Here is a 19,500-nt window from a genome sequence, read left to right on the forward strand (position 1 = left end):
TGAACTCTATTGAACTATAAATTTAGGTCAGAATGACCTTGGACATCTGAAATGTAGTGTATGGGGGATTTAGAGGCAACACAATTAATGTTATATCTTCATATTTTTTAAGCTTGCAGTGACTTTCTCCTTTTTAACTGTAGATTATAGTCATAGCTGGAATAAAGTGGGGCTCTTACACTCTGAGAAGAGGAGTTCCATGTCTGCCGAGTCATTTAAGACCGTGCCCCCTGCGGGCGCACTGTGGGTGTATCAGTGGGTGAGCCCTTAGACTGCGAAACTACTTCATCCCCTCTGCTTGTGTAAGGACATTATAATAAAAACCATATTGCGGATATCAATTATTTTGTTGTGTCCTCTTTTCAGTTTTTATTTGGAACAAGTAATCTTGCACTTACACATAGTTAAATGCCGGTGTTGTGCAGATGAGAAACATGCTTAAGCTCACCAAAAACTACATTTTTTAGGAAATTCCCCGAATTATACCACAATATTAGTCTTGTTAAATCTTGCCCGTTCAAAGATTCTGATCTCATTTATTATTGATGACAAGCAAGGCTTCAGATCTGATCATCTTCCTTGAATGTGTCCAAATATTTCCGATATTCAAGTAAAACATGTAATCCAGGCTGAGTGTTTACTGTACAAAAATGAGGATTTTGGGTTGTGGACATAAACATTTATTTGCGCGTTTACCTCGTTTACCCTCATTGCTCAACCTTCAAGCACATAAGCTGCATTGTTATTTGTTGCCCCGACTCATCATGTTCTCAGGCAGAATGCAAATCTGTTATCCTCTGCCTCGGCCGCAGTGGGGTTGTTTTTGTGTGTAGCTGTTAGTTGCACTGATGAAAAGACCACCTGCCATCCTCTGGCCCTTTCATTAGATTAGGAAGTCAAAGGGATGGATTAAATTGATATGACGTGGACTTGGCCCCCATGCAGTGCTCACTGTGTCTTTATCAGAGCCCTCATTGGAGGCTGTGGGCTTAACTATGTATCTTATATTAATTGAGGATATGTCCCTCCAGTCCAGATGTCAATGTCATTTTTTACAATAAATATGTTTATGTATTTGGTTTCTAGATTTGGATTATGAATTCAAGGTCTAAGGCTGTCTAAAAGGACACAATCAAGGGTGGACTATGCTGTTTGCTCTTTAAGATGTTCTGGCAGTATTTTAAGACACTTTATCAAACAAACTACAAATCAATCAGTGATTTAAATAGATGCAATGGCCATAATACTGTGATAAGTAAATCTGCGATGACTGCTAACTTGGAAAGGTGCCATTGCAATCCACCCACTGTTGAGATTAATCAGTGGTTTAATTTGTGATACAAGTGATATTCTGATATTCTGGGTAATAACTGTAACATACAGCTAGCATATATAAAAAACTAGAGTTACGTTCTCAAATATATTTTTTTAATGAACATATAAAACTACCCCAAAAATGGAATATTGTCAATATTAACGTGTTAATCTATGCGATTAATGTGGCCGAGATTAATACTATAAACTATTTTAACGCAGTGAATACAACTTTGTTTACTTCCGGTCGTCCGGTGTGCCGGAAGTAAACAAAGTTGACCCCGGAAACGACACGGCAGCTAGCCTGCAGTCAGTTAGACAGGAGAGCGAGGCAGTAGTTGGAAGATGGCGAGAGCTTTTTGCATCGAAAGTAAAACAAATGGAGGCGCGTCATACAGCGGAGAAACTGCTCAAAGGAAATCCTCCACGTGTCAAACAGAAGAATGGTGAGTGGCAAACGGACCACAACGCTAAGCTAGGCTAAGCTAGCTGCTAGGCCACTTCCATCTAGGGTTGCCAACTCTCCCAACCCCAAATCAGGGACACTTTCGCGGGCTGACAGGGGGGGGGGGGGGGGGCTGCTAGCGGTCGTCGACGGGGGGGGGGGGGGGCGGCGCGCACAACTTCACAACAACCGGGAGTTTTTCGCGCGTCATTGACTTAGAAGGCTGTGATTGGAAATCTACTACTACTACTACTACTACTAGTACTACGGTGGTCTGACCCGGGCGGTTTTTAACGTTTACTTTCCAGTAATGCAATTGATAAGTATCATCATGTAATTTCTTGATTTAATGGTGCAAAAGTAAGCGTTAGCTTCTTACCTTTTGAGCTAAATACTGTTTTATTTATGACATTTCCTTAACCAGAGTCGGTAAAAGGACGCTAATGTCGGTGAATTAGCCGTGCGCTGGTACAGCCATGATCCGGCTGTGTAAACATTTTTTGCCGAGATTAAATATGGATTAAAATCACCACCAGTGCTGTCAACATACCCCCGTCACCCAATTCTGCCCTTTCACAAATAGATATCCCGCTTCAACACCTGCAAATAGCAATAAAAGCTCTTTCATCATCGCCTCAGCATTGCCCGACCGTGGCCCGAGTGAGTCTTACTACTTTCTCTCATTTAAAGTATCTTTACTGCAGTAGTTATAAATATAGATGTTGGTTTAAACTAATGAAATTTGACTCGTAGATTCGTTGACATGAACATCACAAAAAACCACCACCGTGTCCCTAAAAGACAGTGGTTTGGAAAAAGTCCCGGCTAAATGTCGAGAGATTGTTGGCACTTCAAACACAACTGTCAAATGATGGAGAGTTAGGAGCACAGCAACGTGCAGGAGGACGGCAGGAAGAGTCGCTAGTTCAACATGTTCCACCTCCAAGATGATAACGCGTGTAGTTTGTGGTTAAATACAACGTCTCAAATACACCCATTCTAAAGTGAATACTCTATAAATCATGATTATTGAATTTCAAAATGTGCAATTAAATAGTTAATTTCATCTATTAACAGCTCTGATAAAAAGACAACAACATTCTCAAATGTTCCTGCACTGCATAGTTGATCTGTAAACAATATTTCCTCTCATATATTTATTATTTATATCTATATAATCTTCTGTATATGCAGTAACAAACAATTTGAGTTTCACATGTAGCCATGACAACGGGAGGCTTAATTTAGCAGTGATTCGAAACCCATTCTATTCATCTGGAGATCAAAAATTTACCCCAACTTATTTCAGGAGGGCAAATCAACACAACATCTTTTAATTAATATAAAAATAACACAATCATTTGTCTGGGAAAAGAATGAAAAGAAATGTCCGTGAAACTCCTCAGTGTCCTTGATGAACAGTAGAGCAACTGCAAGACATGTAGGGCGCCTTTTATTTGTGGACCGGCCTGGAACATATGCCTCTTTTTAAATAATTAACAAGCATAGCCAGCGTAACTTGTTAGTAAGCATGCAATGCACTTTAGCATTTTATCATGTTTTGCATCGTGGCTCCTCCAGTGAGGAACTCTAAATCACCCCTTATAAAATTAAGGGGAAAAAAAAGATAACACCACAGCATTGGTTTTGAATACTAATGTGTTATTATCTATTCCCAGGGATGGCATCTCACAGTTTAAATTCAATACCCTCTTATTGAATTCAAGAAAAGGCAGGGGGTCAAAACGGGGAGGAGGGGCGAAACACTACACTTTTTGTTTTGTGGATACTCGCGTTATTTGTAGCTATAGAGGCCAAGTCTTTCCTATTCTCATTCTAATTGCACCCTCTCCCGTTTCCCCCACGGCGGCTCTCATTCCCAGTGTGAGAACCCGAGTCTCCCAGCCTCTCACTCTGCCACAGACAGCCCGGCTGGGAGAGAGAAAGAGAGAGAGAGACGTAGGGATGGAGGGAGGGGAGGGAGGAGTCTGGAGCTCCATCCCCTGACTGTGTCTGCTATGTGATGTGAGTGGCGGAGCGCGCAAGAGAGAGAGAGAGAGAGAGAGAGAGAGAGAGAAGGGAGGTGGGTGCAAGGGGGAGAGGCTGAAGAGACTGAGAATGGACGGGCAAGCGAGAAACTGCGTGAGAGAGAGAGAGAGAGAGAAAGAGTGAGCGCGTGCATTCCCAGAGTCCGCCGCCGAAGACACAGAAAGTCCACGCGCTCGCATCAACAAGAGAGAGCGTGCCAGCGAGCGTCGGCCGCCGGCAACTCTGAAGAGTAAGAGAGACGCGCGGTGTGGGGGGGGGGTGGCGGGGGGCAGACTCCTAGAGAGACACGGGAGAGGAGGAACCAGCAGAGGAAGAGAGACGGACAGAAGACAGACTACCAGCTTTCCACTGGTAAAAGGAGACACCACTGAGGGACCGTAGCATCCGTCCCCCCCCCAACCCCCCCCCCCTCTCTCACCACACCACCCCAAGCAGCACAGAGGAGCACTGTCTCATCTCGTGCATGTGTTTGTGCCTGCCAACTTCCAATTTCACACTCGCCCACTGTCTCCCCCGTAGGTTTTGCCCTCTCCACTCCTCGCAGTCATGATCCCTTGGGTCCTTCTGCTCTTGTGGATCTCCGGACATGGTGAGTTTATTTTTTATTTTTTTCTTCTTCTCCAGATTAAGTTGCTCGTTCATCACGTCTCGCGTGCTTGTGTGACTGCTGTGCGACTTGCTGGCCGGGAACGCCGTCTCCCAATCCATCTCGCTGTGACGTCTGAGATGATCCTGCCATCGTTGTGTTTACATGCTTGTATATGGCGTGCTTCTATGTGTACTAGGAAATCAGGGGGGGGAAAAGTGATTTGTGGCTTTCCTGGGGCTTTAAAACGGTAGTACGCTGATCTCCTCCCCCCCCGTCGGAAGTCCATCATCCAGGCTTCACACCAGACAAGTTAAATACTTCCTCCGCTGGCTTTTATATTCCTCTCCCACACGTTGACACACACGCGCATACAAAAACGGAGCCCTTTTAACCGTTGATCAGTCCAATCAAGCATTCACTCTTCTGTCACATCTATTCGAGTCCCAACAACAGGGGGGGGGGGGGATCCGGGCGAAAGGAAAGAGGGTTAAAAAAAAAAGTTCACAGCGAAGCGCGTTAGTAGGAGCGCTCTTGATTAAAGCTCGGCGACTCCAGCCCTCGGAACAGCGTCCGCTGCTGTTTTTGGTTCCTAGACGGTCTTGTTTTGTGCTACAGAATGAGGGTGGACGAGTGGCTTCGCCCCAGCTTGCCACCAGGTGGTTGTCTCTGGAAGACAATAAAAGGGTCGAGCTAAGTACAGCAGAACTCGACCCTCTGCGGGACTTGGCCGAATCAGACGGTCGGATATTCGTCAGCTCCGAGCTCCCTCAGCAAGCTTCCTCCCTCCCCCCCTCCCCGTCTGAGCTCCGCGGGGGGGTCGGGGTCAAGGACACAGCGGCCACCTCCTTTTCAAAGCGTGACCCTGTCGCGTCAGAGCGCGTCCCGGGGACCCGTTGTCTGTGGGTCTGTGCGTGTTCACGCTGGGTCTGAGAGGGAGTTGTAACCTTTTTCGCATGCGAGGCAAATATGTCAGAATGTGAGATTTCTTTGCTTGTTGAGACATGTGTTGAAACAACCAGAAACGCAAGCCTTTTATTTCCACGTCACTGGACCAGCCTATCACACATGAATTTAAAAATGTAAAAAAAAAAAAAAGAGAATGGGTCATTATTCATAGACAATATAAGAAATGGATAATACCAGCAGAGACTAATCGGAAAATGACTGGAGTGATTACGCTTACAATTCTCTCTCTGCTTCTCCCGTTCTTCAACGGGTGAGGATCTCTAGCACGGATGGCGTCAGCTCTGTTATCTGTCTTCCTTTTGTGACCGAGTGTGACCTGGGACAGTTACACAAGCGCTCGAACCGGAGATTGGACAAAACCAAGCCAACGGAAGCGTTCTCTCGGTCCGGGCCTTCTCCTCATTTTCGACACGCCGGCTGTAAAGCGTTGCTGATGTTTCTGCTTTTGCTGATTTCTCTCCCTCTTTTCTCATTGTCAAGTATTTCTGTACCATCTGTGCATGCTGCGCCGCAAATATACACGATTAGTCATTAGTCTCTTCTCCTACACTCTGTTAAGCATCTGTTGAGTTTACTACCCACAACTTGCTTTTTCCTAAAACTTTATTCCACGAATCACTTCCAAGTTTTTGTTACACAAGGACATTTCAGACAGGGCTTTGATTTATTGGCATGCACACTTTATGTTTACGGGTTGTATTCGGTGACAATCACATTTTTATTTACATGCCGTCACGGGCTAAGCCTCGGTTATAGGAACAATAACGGCGTATCTGCGGCAGCAGCAGCTGGAATGAGAAGGGATTGCGGTGGGTTTCTGCACAGTTAGTTATTACCATAAAATAAAACACTCCTTTTCCCCGGCAAGTATACAGGGGATAACAACATACCTTCTCTATGCGCGCCTCGGAGGAGTAAAAAAAAAAAAGTGCTTCCCCGTAGCTTACCGCCGTTGAACAAATTACCGGCCTGTTTATGTGCCGAGTCGGTGTCAGCAAAAAAAAAGCCGCGGAATACAATTTAGTTTTTATGAACAGGGGGGGACAGTGGGGAGCTGTGGCCATTGCGGCCTTATAAAGACGCAGCTCTCCTGCGAGAGAGGAAGACCGGTGGAAACGGAGAGAATGAGCAAGGGAGGAGAGCCCGTGCATACAGAGAGGCACGAGTCACTTTGCTTCACTCAACTTCGGGCCGCGGCAAAAAAAAAAAAAAAAGGCAAAAGAGAGGGAGACTTAGCAGAAGGAAAGTAGCTGAGAGAAGCTCCTCAATGGGCTGTTACCTCATCCAGGGCACCTTTTCTTCCGCTGTCACCTCTCCTGCCAGTGACAGATGACACGGCACCAGTTAGGAGGATCTAGGAGACAGTGTCTAGGTGCACATTCACCCGAGGGGCCAATCTTTTCCTGGACCTCGTCCATCCACCTCGCACCTCCTCCTCTTACCCATTTTCCTCACGTCCATTTTTTTTTTCTTTCTTCTTTTTTTCCTCGGTATTTGTTTCTTTTGCAGTGAGATGCACTGGTACTGCGAACCGTGGACTCTGTTGGGAGAAAGGAGGCGATTCATGTGAGGGCATGGGTTCCCGTTGGAGGACAGGCCGTTTAAGGGTAGCCTTGTCCTGCGTGTGAAAGGCTCTGAAGAAAATATAGCGTCATTGTTACGTTTATGAGCTCAGTTGCACTCTCCCTCTGCCTTTTTTCTTCTGTGTTTCTCTTTTCACGGTTTTTCTTTCTCTGAATGAAACCTTGTGAAATTTATATGGGAACTGCCATGGCCAGTGGCGGGGGGGGGGGTTTGTCGACTCTCTCAGGGATATTTAATCTTGACATCTTACGGTTTGGCCACTAGGGGCAGTGTGGCCGCACAGGAATCCAATTCCAATCTTTCAAGAAATCTCCCCTCTGCCCAGTCTCCTTCAGTAAATCCCATCCCCTCGCGTCAGAACCCCCCATTGCACCACCCAGCCGGATTAAACGGTTTCTGGATTCCTGGAAAGTGTATTCTAGCACCCCCAACAGCCCCTTTTTCATTCACCGCTGTCTATTAGCTGCTGACTGACTACTCTAAATCCGCTTTTCATGGGTGCTAGGCTTTAGATACATATTTCCCAACCAAAGTATAATTAAATGTCTTTCCGATGTCATGTCTGGATGGGAGAATTTTTTTATAGCGGGAGAAATCATTCTCACTTAGACGGAGAAATCATTCTCACTCATTCTCAAATGTTCCTGAGAAATCATTCTCAGGAACATTTTTTTTCAAAGCAGGACACACTTTCGTCTTATGGACAGATTATGGCCATGATGACTCAGAGGTATTCGATTGATTTAGCCCCGTTCCATCAGAATGCGAAAGCCAATATGCATTTTTGACTGCACTGACTTGCCGTTAATGCGGTCACATGTCACATTTCCTGATGTATGATTACTTAAAACAGCAGAACACTAAATACGTTATTTCTTGTACACGCCTGATAAGAAACACAACAGTTCCCTTTCCTGTTCCTTTAACTTGCCCTCAAGATGCTTGGCGATTGGAGTAAATAATGCTAATCCCGTCTGGATTACGCCAAACTAACACAGTGAGTGACGGATGATGCCGTCGGTTCATGACGCGGCCCGGTGCCATGCGGTTTGTTTTCTTGTTTGTGCCTCATGTCCCATCAAGGCTAGCCAGTTTCAGTCACCTCAGCCGCTGGGACCCCCCCCCCCCCCCCCCCCCTGCTCATTTTGGTGCCACGATAGATTAAACCCCCCTGTAATCCCTCTGAGCCTAGCGCCCCGTTGGATGTTTATGGTAATAAGTAAACATATGCATAAATAATCTAAGAAGCTGCTGCTGGACAGCTGGAACTTTGTAAATCCTCAATGTTTGGCAGTGGTATTTGCGACGAGATATACTATTTCCAAGAAAGAAATTGGTTTGGCTATGAATGATCTCTTTTGGTTTGAACATTAGATAAATATATGAAGAAAAAAACCCAAGATATTGCCATTTGTTTGTTGTAAGAGCGCGACCTTCCACATGTTTCAGTTGCAGACGGTGCCAAGTCAAAATTGCAAGAATTTCCAGTCAGTGTCGTACATCCGTCGACTTCGGGCACTGGATGAAAGCTTCATTACGAGTGTGTCGGGATTCAGGTCAGCCAGGGAAGGAAATAATATTGGTTTGGGATGTTCTTGGAAAACCAGGCGATGACCTGCTTCCCACCACGCAGACGGTCAACAAAATCAAGCTGTTTACAGTCGGGGCTTCATTATCCATCCAGAAGACTCTCCACCGGGCCCGACGGTTTTCTTTAGTACCGACCAATCAACCCCCCCCCCCCCCCCTCAGCGCCTCATCTCCTCCCTCCCCGAGACCCTGCTGCTGGATCTCATTCCTCAGGGATGAATTTATCCAGATTCAAGCACTCAGCAAAAGGGCATTATCCCGGATTACATGTCCGTTGGACGGCAGTGTTAAGTAATTCCACCAGATGCTGTTGTGATCACTGGGTCACCTGAGAATGCAGGGTTGGCAGCTGTACGTGTACTCATTCTTTATTGACCTATCTCCATCCGTCTGAGACTTTATCCTTGGACGACAGAGATAGTTGGACCTCGATGTTTTTTTTTTTAAGAAAGCTTTTAAGAGTGCCGTTTAAATGTAGGGAATTGTGCAAAAGGCTTTTCCGACCCTAGCCGGGATTTTATTTGGTAACGGATTATGGGATGGATTAATGGCTTCTAAATTGCACTTTAATGCACATGAAACAACAAGTAAAGCGTCTAAAGTCGGCTTCGCGAGGCTGTGTGTGTGTTAAGTTGTGGGGGGTGCTGTGAGGAGAACAGTCGCGGATCACGGTGTTATTTTTCCTTGGAGAGGACAAAGCATCATCGGGACTTAAAAAAAAAAATGTGTCTGTCTTTAACTCGACTGTTGTCTATTTTCTGCTAATTCCATTCCCACCTATGAGAGGATGTATAAGATATCCAACGTGCTGCTGCGATCTGTGGAGCGCTGGTGTTTGAAGGAGGGTTCACACCGAGCAACAGTTCAAAGTTTGTTCCTTTTTTCTTCAAAAACCTGAGACATTAGACAAGACTTTTGTTCAAATCATTCATGATGAGGAAATGTTCATTTCAGCCCTCGCTTATCCTTTTTCACGCTTCATTTTCTTCAATAGTTATACCGAGCTGATTCCCTTCCAAAAACATAACAAACTAGATTCTTAGATTTTTAAAAGTCTCTGCGATCTACTCTCGAACACAAACAAGTATGAACTGATGATTCATAGCTTTAAAAATACAAAACCCATCATATTTCCAATCCAAAGCTAAAATGTTCTACTAAGAATAAAGAATAACATAGCACCGAACTTTTGGCACAATTTCTATCTATCTATCTATCTATCTATCTATCTATCTATCTATCTATCTATCTATCTATCTATCTATCTATCTATCTATCTATCTATCTATCTATCTATCTATCTATCTATCTATCTATCTATCTATCTATCTATCTATCTATCTATCTATCTATCTATCTATCTATCTATCTATCTATCTATCTATCTATCTATCTATCTATCTATCTATCTATCTATCTATCTATCTATCTATCTATCTATCTATCTATCTATCTATCTATCTATCTATCTATCTATCTATCTATCTATCTATCTATCTATCTATCTATCTATCTATCTATCTATCTATCTATCTATCTATCTATCTATCTATCTATCTATCTATCTATCTATCTATCTATCTATCTATCTATCTATCTATCTATCTATCTATCTATCTATCTATCTATCTATCTATCTATCTATCTATCTATCTATCTATCTATCTATCTATCTATCTATCTATCTATCTATCTATCTATCTATCTATCTATCTATCTATCTATCTATCTATCTATCTATCTATCTATCTATCTATCTATCTATCTATCTATCTATCTATCTAATCTCTATAATATCATTTTTAAGGTTCCAATGCGGCTACATGCTATGCATTTTTTATTTGATTTGTTTATTCTTTTACTTATTCAACAGAATAATGAAAAACTAGAACCAGTGTTTTGAACTATTTCCCCATGTCATGTCTGTTCATACTAATGCCTCAACATGACAAACAAAACTAAATGAGACAATCAACAAGAAATTGGACTATTTCTATGTCAAAACCAGATAAAATGAGTCCTGTGCAGCAGAAACCCATCCCTCTGTTCTAGTTTTACCTGCACGTTCCAAGGATTTTACTCTTAAGAAGCCTTCGGTTGAGAAAAAAAAGCACTTACTCCTCATATGGAAAGAAAAAGATCCCTAAACGCAGAGTTCTGCTATTGTTAGAGGCATTTCTAGAAATAAAGTGCACCTTGTTTACCATGCACGATAGACACCACTGTGTTTGAGTCAACACCTGTCAGTGAAACCGGTGAGCAAACAAGAACACAAGCTGGTGCAGGTGATATCTTTCCCCTGTTTTGTTAACACTTTTTAAAAGTAAACAAAATGTAGAAAAAAATGTGCTTGTTGCCGTTTTGGATTTTATTATTTCTTTATCTACAATCATTTTCAAAAACATATTCTTACTGAAGCGGTGAGTTATGTTGAACTAATTCTGGAATATAGCTAAGAGTTGTTGTGATGTAATAATGTGCATAGCTTGCTGGGATGGTTACGGTGGCACAGTCATAAAACATGTTGGTCTATGCCGGTTTGACTGGGCAGCAACAACAAAGGGGCGCTATGGCATTCTTTTTTCATATCTGTCCAAATTTTGTATGTGACAGAAATGAACACATTACCGCTAGATTATAAAGATAATACTAGAGAATTATTTAAAAAAATACTTAATATGTGAATTACTCATAGAGTAGAAGAGAATTTATTGATATTAACTATGCCTTGTACGTAAACCTGACACCTGGGAGAGTGCCTCTTTGAGGCTAAAGGTCATGATGTATATCTTGTGTGTGATTAGCGTTGTCAGCAGTAAGCAGAGCACCTGTCCCTCATTTGGAAATAGGTCACCTATGAATGCTGTTACCTAAGAGGCATTTTACATGTAACCTACGCAGAGAGCTTTTGTAACCACATGCTCATAGAAACCCGCCTGCCTGCCATGCCATGAGGCGGCTAATTACCACGTAAAGAAAACGAATTGTATCATTTCCTGGTCTCTCGCCGAGGGCTGGCAGACCACCGGCACACGACTCTGCAACCTGTGTCCTCTCGCGTGTCTCCGCCATCACTCTAAACATTTGTGAGTGAACCAGCCAGCCAATGCATCGACGTGATTGTGAAGGGCTGTTAGTGGGGGGAGCGCCGAAGATGCATGTGGCGCTTCAGCGCGGGAGGCACTTGAGGAATCGGGCTGCTGATGTGATAACGACTTCCTAGTGTTTGACGGCAAGTTTCTGGGACAGCTCAATATTACACCTGGATAAACTCGCCCGTCTCTCCTCCTCCTCCTCCTCCTCCGCCGTCCTCCCCATCACTTCCTCCGCTCCTCACTGTCTCGATGTTCTCATGCGAAAGGTTCACAACGCCGGCTCGCGCCGCAAACTTCCCGCGCCTCCGGTGTGCGTGCGGCGCGGTGAGCGCGCGCGGCGTCTGGGCCGCGATAATTACAGCTGCGAGCCTTGAATGGCAATATAAATGCAAATCAGGCTTTTAACTTGTACAAGCAGAATCGGGGGAGTGAGAAGCCTCTCACCTGTGAGTGAACGCCAGCCATTACAACTCTCAGCTCGTGCTTTCAAAATGAATTTTTCTTGGTAAACTTTCAAACAGTTGCAGGTGTCAGGACTCCCAATATATTAAAGTCCACTCTCGGGAACAGTTGTGAAGCCCAATGGTGTGGTGCAGTCAATCTCGGACCTTTCCTACCTGTGTGCTTTCCTTGTCAGTAGATGCGTCTAAATAGTGTCCAGCGGTGCTAAATGGATGGGCTCGATGGCTTCTATTTTATGAAGCGATCAGAAGAATAGTTCCCACTATGGCACCAGACACCCATAGTGAGAGGCATGGCTTTTTGAAAGGCTATTTGATCTGGCACTGAAACCAAACAATGTTTTATTCAGGGAAGCACATCAGACACAATAGCAGCACAAACTCGCTCTTGATCGGAGCCAAAACTTTTTGAAATCCTCAAAGGGGAAGCATGGGGCTTTGAAAATGAAAACATGTCTGCCACCCTCCCCCAACTCTCCCACACACTATGTAGATGGTCCGGCTTTCTTTTTCCTTTCACCAGATGCCAAATGAGGCTTTTTGAGCCACCTGCCTGTCCCACTAAGACAATTGGGCAATTGGGAAGAAAGGGCCATTCACCAGTAAACATCGCGACGTTAGCATAAGAGCTAGAGGCTGCCCTGCATCCAACCCCCCCCCCCCCCCCCCCCCCCCCCACAAAACACTCTTTCAACACCACCAATCTCTGGCACCGTCTCAACTCTGCTCCCGATCTTTGTGTTTGTCGATGGAACGCCGGAGAATGTTTCACCAGTCGGAGGGAATCTTTGACACGGGTTGCTTGGTTTGCATGTTGATAGAAAATCTCCCCCCCCCCCCCCCCCATTGGCCCCAAACGAATTCAGCGTGAGCTGCGTGGCTCTGTGTCATAACGGTTGTTTACGAGGCAAAGCTCCTTCTCGCACAGCCATCACGCAAAGAAGACAGACATTGAAAACACACACACACACACACACACACACACATTCTATGCCTTACTCCATTTTACCAAAGAGCTATCTGCCCAGAGCCCATAACAGATAAGAAACCCTGCATTGTGTGAGTTGAGAGGCCCGAACAGTATTGCTGGGTTCTATAACATGCCACACATCAAAGTTTTCATTGATCCGACAATATATCCTTATACAAGAAAATAGCGATATTGATTGTGAGCCAGTGAGTCTGATGTTTCTTTAATATGGAACGGCTGGGATTCGCTGGGCACACAGTAATGTGAAACCTATTTTTGTGCACGATAATAATGCAGGATCAGCTAAAGGCCTCTTTGGACTGATGTCACTGCCACACTGTACCTTCTGTCATAACTTCTTTCCTTTTCTGCTGGGCTGATGTCAGAAACCATAAAAAAAACAACAAAATGAATTAAAGTATGCTGTAATTAATTATTAAAGGCCGCTCCAGTATTCACTTTGCTGATTTTATGGTTAAAGAGCTCTTGTCGCACTCGCTGATTTTTATTTTATTTCATCAAGTGCAATTTAATATTGTGGAGATTGGTCCAGGCACTGAAAAAATGTTAATGCACATTGCGAAATTCAAATGATTTGCTATCCTTTCAAATCTGTTGGCAGGGGTTTCAATCTGGCTCACGTCCTGGTGGTCGGGGGGGTGGGGGGGGGGGGGGGGCGAATTCACAGCGGTCATTGCTCAATCCCTGTGGGACATTAGTGCAAATCACAAAGGAGCGCAGAAGTCATTTCGGTTTTCCACTTTCCTTTGGCCGCTGCCCAATGCTAAATGGCACAGCACTGGCTTGCAATACTGGGCAGGGCGACCCTTTTTGCCTCCCTCGGTCTCTAACCTTTTAAACCGGATTTAATCAAATCAAAATACCACAGTGCAGACCCGTTTGAGACAACCTGAAGTCCCAACAGTCGAGGAGGCGGAAGGCCCTGAGGTGAGCCGAGGGCACGACCATCCATTACGTCCCGTGCAAACCAAGAGCACAGAAAAGGCCTGCGGTGCGCGGTGATGAACGGACTTCTCATCCGAGATTGAATTAGAGCGGCAAGAGAGAGGGAGAGCCCTGAAAGCAATGCACAGTTTATTGGAGCCTTATCGAAAGCGCTAATGTTACAAGGGTAAGGCCTGTATAACAGTGACGGGTGGACCGTGAAGAACTGGCATCACGCGAGGTGGGTTCCGGTGGGAAGGCAGATGTGACGTGGCCAACCAGAGCATTGTCACAACGAAGCGAAACCATCAATGCTGCCGTGTTGGTTTGTGTTATCATCGTAGGTGTTCATAGTCCGGAGAGGCTCGGTGCTCAGGTCCACTGCAATGTGGGCCCCATTTCATCTCTAATCCTCATGAGGCGATTTGGGGAAAACGCTAGTAGTGTTATTGCCAAGATTTGTAGTCCTCGCTGAAAGCACGGATGTCTGCAGTGGTTTGGTATGTGATGTTTGCGGTGTCTTCATATATAAGTCTTTATCTGGTGGAATGTGGACCACTGGTCACTACTGATTCACAGAAAATGAAGAGAGAAAAAAAGGAAAAATCTGGAGGATTTGTAGTGTCATGAGGGGAAAGCAAAGCGTTTAGTTTCAACTTGTTCAAATTTCTTTTGGGATGACGAGAGGATTTCCTGCCAGCAGAAAGGCAATGTTTGTCTTACAATAGACGGATGATGGTAATGACAACACAATGCCTTCCAAGGTAAACAAATACATCTCCCGCTCATGAAAGAAAGTTGGAGGAAACGAGAGAACAACCACACGAGGAAAATAGAAATCTCTGAAGGGAGAGCTTTCTTAAAACAAATTAAACATATCGGCGTCCTGCAGCCGTGCTCCTTAATGCCCGTGTGTTTGTTCTGCCTGCATGATATTTATGTGAAAAGCACAAATGCGATTATTTTCTATTACTGAATTTTTTAAGCCTCTCTTTGTACCTACAGATTTGGTTCACACTAGTTCATAACAGTTAAAAAAAAATGTTTTTTTATTATTATTAGACTAATAGGGTAATAAATAATTAGAGTAATATAAAAACCAGATGTTCTGGCCCTTTATAGATTCAAAGACAGTTCAAATAGAGAAATAGTCACCAGTCTTCTCTCTAGCATTAGCTGAAGGACAATCCTAAGAAGAGAGCCTTCTATGGGTCTGGGGATTGGCATTGTTGTTGTTTACTCCACAGCAGACATCTTTTAGCTTCTCCCTCAGCTCTGATCCTTTTGATCAGCACCTCCATATTGGATATGAAATGGAGAATGAACAGCTCTGCAACACAAGTGACTTTCAGAGTTCTGTGACTCTTTGAAGGCTGCCAAACAAGTGTCTTTCATCTCAAAAACGAGTAGCTTGTACAAAAGGAGAACAGGACGGAATGAGAGAGAGGGAGGCAGTATCCAGGGCTGGGAAATGAAATACTGAAGATTGTGGGGTCTCTTTGTGATCGTATTTTCCTCTAATGCCTCCTGTGAGGGGAAATGACATGTACTTCATTCAGCATTGATAGGCGGGCATCTGTCAAACATCCTCAACCTGGAATAGGCTGGGAACAGAAAGAAAAGGCAATTCAGCAAGCGAAGCACACTGTTTGCTCTCCGGAAAGTCATGCAAATTCTGTAAGAATGTGTTACATGCATGAACGAGCCACAACAGGTAATAGAGAATGCAAAATTTAAGAGAGAAAACTGACGCTATCGCGATGTGCCTCTAGATTTGTTTACAGTTGTTTTTATCCACCAAGAGCCGTATCCCTCCCCTGTCTCAGTATACAGTTTATTAGCATGCTTTGAAGATGCTTGGATTGTGTTGTGCATGTTTTGAGGGAGCAAAAAAGACACCCAAAATTGGCAACAATAAAGTAAAATAGGCTCACTCTCCCAGAATCTGTTATCCTTGAATTAATGATGGAACAGGAGCAGTGGTGTTCCCCCACTGGGACGTGAACTAGATTTCAACCAAGAGCTCCCTGGAGGTGAGGGCCAGGCATCTCTCTGACAGGACATCTGGTCCCAGAGCATGGCCACCAGGGGGTCGATGTCGCCATCTTAATTGTAATGTCTCCCTCTTCCGCCCTGTTAAAAAACTAGGGCATCTTTCCATAAAAGGAAAAGGGGGGGGGGGGGGGGGGGGGTCTTCGTTTGCCGGGCCGTGTCGGCATGGCACATCATTTACGGCTGGCAGCTCTAATAAATTACAGCCTCAGCTCTTGGTGAACAAACAAAGCTTAATGGAAACAAAGTGAGAATTATCAGCCAAGATATGAAAGGGGAAAAAAAAAAAGAATTCGATTAGTGCAAAGGACGTCAGGCCGGATAACACAGCCATTAAATGGGAAAATTGGCAATTGCCACAAGATGGGAAAGGTGTGTTACTCATTGTGGCTTATGTTGAGAATGTTATGAGAGAATCCTTGACCAGACCTTCTCCCCCCTCCTCCCCTCCCCCCCCCCCCACACCCTCCATTGTTCTCCTCCCCTTCACTTTGTTTTGCCTTCCAGAAAAAAAAAAGAAAAAAAAAAATCTTCAGATTGTTCTGCTCTGTAGGACCCTTGCTCCATCAATTCAGGCAGGCCAGAGAATGCCTGGGAGCCTATGTCGTTAAGATGCTTAGAGATGTGGAAGAGGACAAGAAGAAATGGGAGTGGGGGGGGGGGGGGGGGGGGGGGGGAGTGGTATGTCGGGGGAAGCAATTGTCAGGTGCTATCAGTTTGAAAGCTGTCTATTTCGAGACCTCTGATAGAAAGGTAGGTCACAAAGGGTCCAAATGGACCGCTCGAACGCTGCAAACCCAAAACCCAAGTAAGAACTACATCCAGTATTTCAAAATGCAAAAGAGACCCTTCAGAACTGCCAGGTGCACAGCAAGTGCCATTAAACCAAATTTGAAAGAGTGGAAGCTCCCAGCTTCGCAAGTGAAACGCTGCTTGTAAGTGTTACCCGTTTGATAGAACACAGGTAAGGCTATCTGAAGCCCTCCCAGGTGAGTTTAATGACTTGGCACCATGAGCAGTTGGCGAGGTCAATCACAGATTATCCCGTGACACTAAATACTAGCTTCCTTTCTATTATTTTTTTTTTAATAATGAATTGAAAAATATTTGATTCTGAAATAATTGAACTGTATGACATAGATGGTAATAAAAGATGCTGGATTAAACAGTGAAGGATCTGAGGAACATTGCGCAATAACAACTTACCAATTAGCACAACTACTTCCTCTTCATGCATGGGAGCTGTTAGGATAGTTCTGGACGTGATCTATGGGAGAGCAGCGCGAGGGGAAATGTGTGCGCCAAAGGGTCACTGAACACATTTCGCGCGTCTTCGCACGTGCCCGTGTCATTTTGTGCGCGCGTTTCTCTGCGTGCCTTTGCGAGTCGGCCATGTACTCCATGAAGTCTGTGCACTTAGCCCGCGTGTGGATGCATGTGTGCGAGTGTGAAGAGTCCACAGAGGGCCATCAAACAGAGAGCACTGCATTTTCGAAAGGTGCCACAATGAGTTTGTCACAGAGAGCGTAAACCTGAGGAGAAAGGGACTGGGGAGAGAGAGAGAGAGAGAGAGAGAGAGAGAGAGAGGGAGAGACTTTCCCCAGGCACCTCGAGTCTGTCAGACTGATTAAGTCACGCGGCTGCAGTAAGAGTTGGGGGAAACCGAACCGCAGCGTGGCTGGGGGAGAACAGTATGACAGCAAAGAAATAAAGAGCCACACGTAAGTATTAACGTGATTCCCTGTCACACGTGCACTTTCCTATACCTGACCCCGGAGACTCGTGATGGGACATCGTACACCAGCGTGCATCCCATCATCCCACCCCGCAGCTTCCTCACCCTCAGGCGACGGGAAGCGGGTCAGGGGCATCTTAAAGTTCACAAAATGCGACATGACAGGACCACTCCGACATATGCCCGTGTGACAGTGAATCAAATAGATGACTGATGGCAGATGTGTTTTAAGGGTTAGGGGAAGAAAAGCAGTGGAGCAACGAGTAAATGTATCTCCGTCTCTCGTGCCTTGCGTCGGCTTTACGTCTCTTCTCAAACATCCAAACAATGCATCGAAAGCGGCACGTTGTATTTTGAAAATGTACGGTTCTGTTTCGATCCCTGCGATGCAAACACAACACTGGCCCAAATCGCAAGGCTGTCGCTTGCTGCCGTATGTGTGGAAAATGCCAAGGACCTCGGTGCCCTCGAGACAAATGGCAGTCCGTCGCGCCACGTGCCCCCGACTCGTGCACCAGACTCACCGGTGAACTCTTTTTATTTGTCCGGGACCCCTGGCTGCTCCGAGACGCCCTGCTTGGTCTCCTGCCTCTCTCTCCATCCGTCACCTTCTGCCACGCAAAGGAGCACCGCCGACTTGGAAGTGCATAGCAGAAGGGCAGCGTGGTTAACAACAGTAAGAGGCACCCCGCATGGAAAACTTTTAGTGCAAATGAGACAAGAGATGTCAAATTGCTTCCGGTGAGGCGTTCGGCAAAGCCAGGTGCGTCGCGGATATTGCTCACTAGGAGAAAAAATAAAGGCTGCCATCTCTACTTAGTCCTCCTGCGGCTGTCCACCCCCACACTGCAATGTACATCGCATGTCCTCTCCTCCGCAGTCTACGCAGTCCCTGTGCTATGCCAAAGCGCAATCTATTGCACCTCTAGCATCAAATGCTAATTGCTCAGTATTGGAGGAGAGCAAACGGGCTCCCGGAATTAAGAGTCACTTAAAGCGAGACACCGAGTGGAGCACAGTACTGCGTTGCCTACGAGCTTATTTCCCCTTTGTCTGCACGGAGCTCTGAGAGCGAGTCGCCAAATGAAATTGGTCTCCCTCCACGTTATGATGCAAATTCCAACCTGTGCTTAGCGTTGTGAGTGGATGCGGTTGCAGAACAAAACAGAGGAGTTTATAGTTTCAAAGTATTAAAAAAAGACACACACAAAAAAAATCTGGCAAAATCAATGTGTGCTCAACTGTGCTTTGCTCTTTGCGCGGATCTGAATCTGTCGGACAAGAACTTGTTCAGCTGCGTTGCTTTCAAAGGGAATATAAAAAGTATTGAGGAGCATGGCAGGACGAGTTTCCTCTCTCTCACACGGGTGAAAACATTGGGGGCAGTATGCGCCTTTGTTCAAGGGCATGTTGATGACAATGAAAAATCTACAGGCTTTCCCAAGAGTGTTGTAACCCTACCTTCAAAGTACACTTGTTTTTCCTTCCCAGCATCCTCTCATCCGCCGCTTCCTCCACTGTGTTGACTGCATCTTTTATTTGTCGAGATCAGTCAGCAAAATCAACGGAGCATCACAGAACTGAAACTGTTTATTGTGCACTTTGATCGTTTTTTTTTTGTCCAATGCAAACAGATTAACAATTAACAAACAAGTCAATTCATTATGTATTAAATATTAATAGGTAATTTGAATGAAGTTAATTC

General features: G+C 45.0%; 1 protein-coding gene across 4 annotated transcripts in view; it reads left to right on the forward strand.

The window, feature by feature from the left end:
• Positions 1-1,629: 1,629 nt before the first annotated feature.
• Positions 1,630-19,500, forward strand: part of LOC119198580 (kin of IRRE-like protein 3) — a 99,363-nt gene continuing 81,492 nt past the window's right edge. For 2 of the 4 annotated variants that reach the window (XM_062561078.1, XM_062561076.1), the window contains exons 1-2: positions 1,630-1,760; positions 4,328-4,397. Coding sequence is in view for 3 of the 4 variants with exons in the window: in XM_062561076.1 (XP_062417060.1) it covers positions 1,758-1,760; positions 4,328-4,397 (73 nt within the window). In the remaining variant the exon portion in view is untranslated. The other 2 variants (XM_062561077.1, XM_062561079.1) reach the window with 2 other exon arrangements.

This window comes from Pungitius pungitius, chromosome 3 (genome assembly GCF_949316345.1).
Source record: "Pungitius pungitius chromosome 3, fPunPun2.1, whole genome shotgun sequence".
Lineage (NCBI taxonomy): Eukaryota > Metazoa > Chordata > Actinopteri > Perciformes > Gasterosteidae > Pungitius > Pungitius pungitius.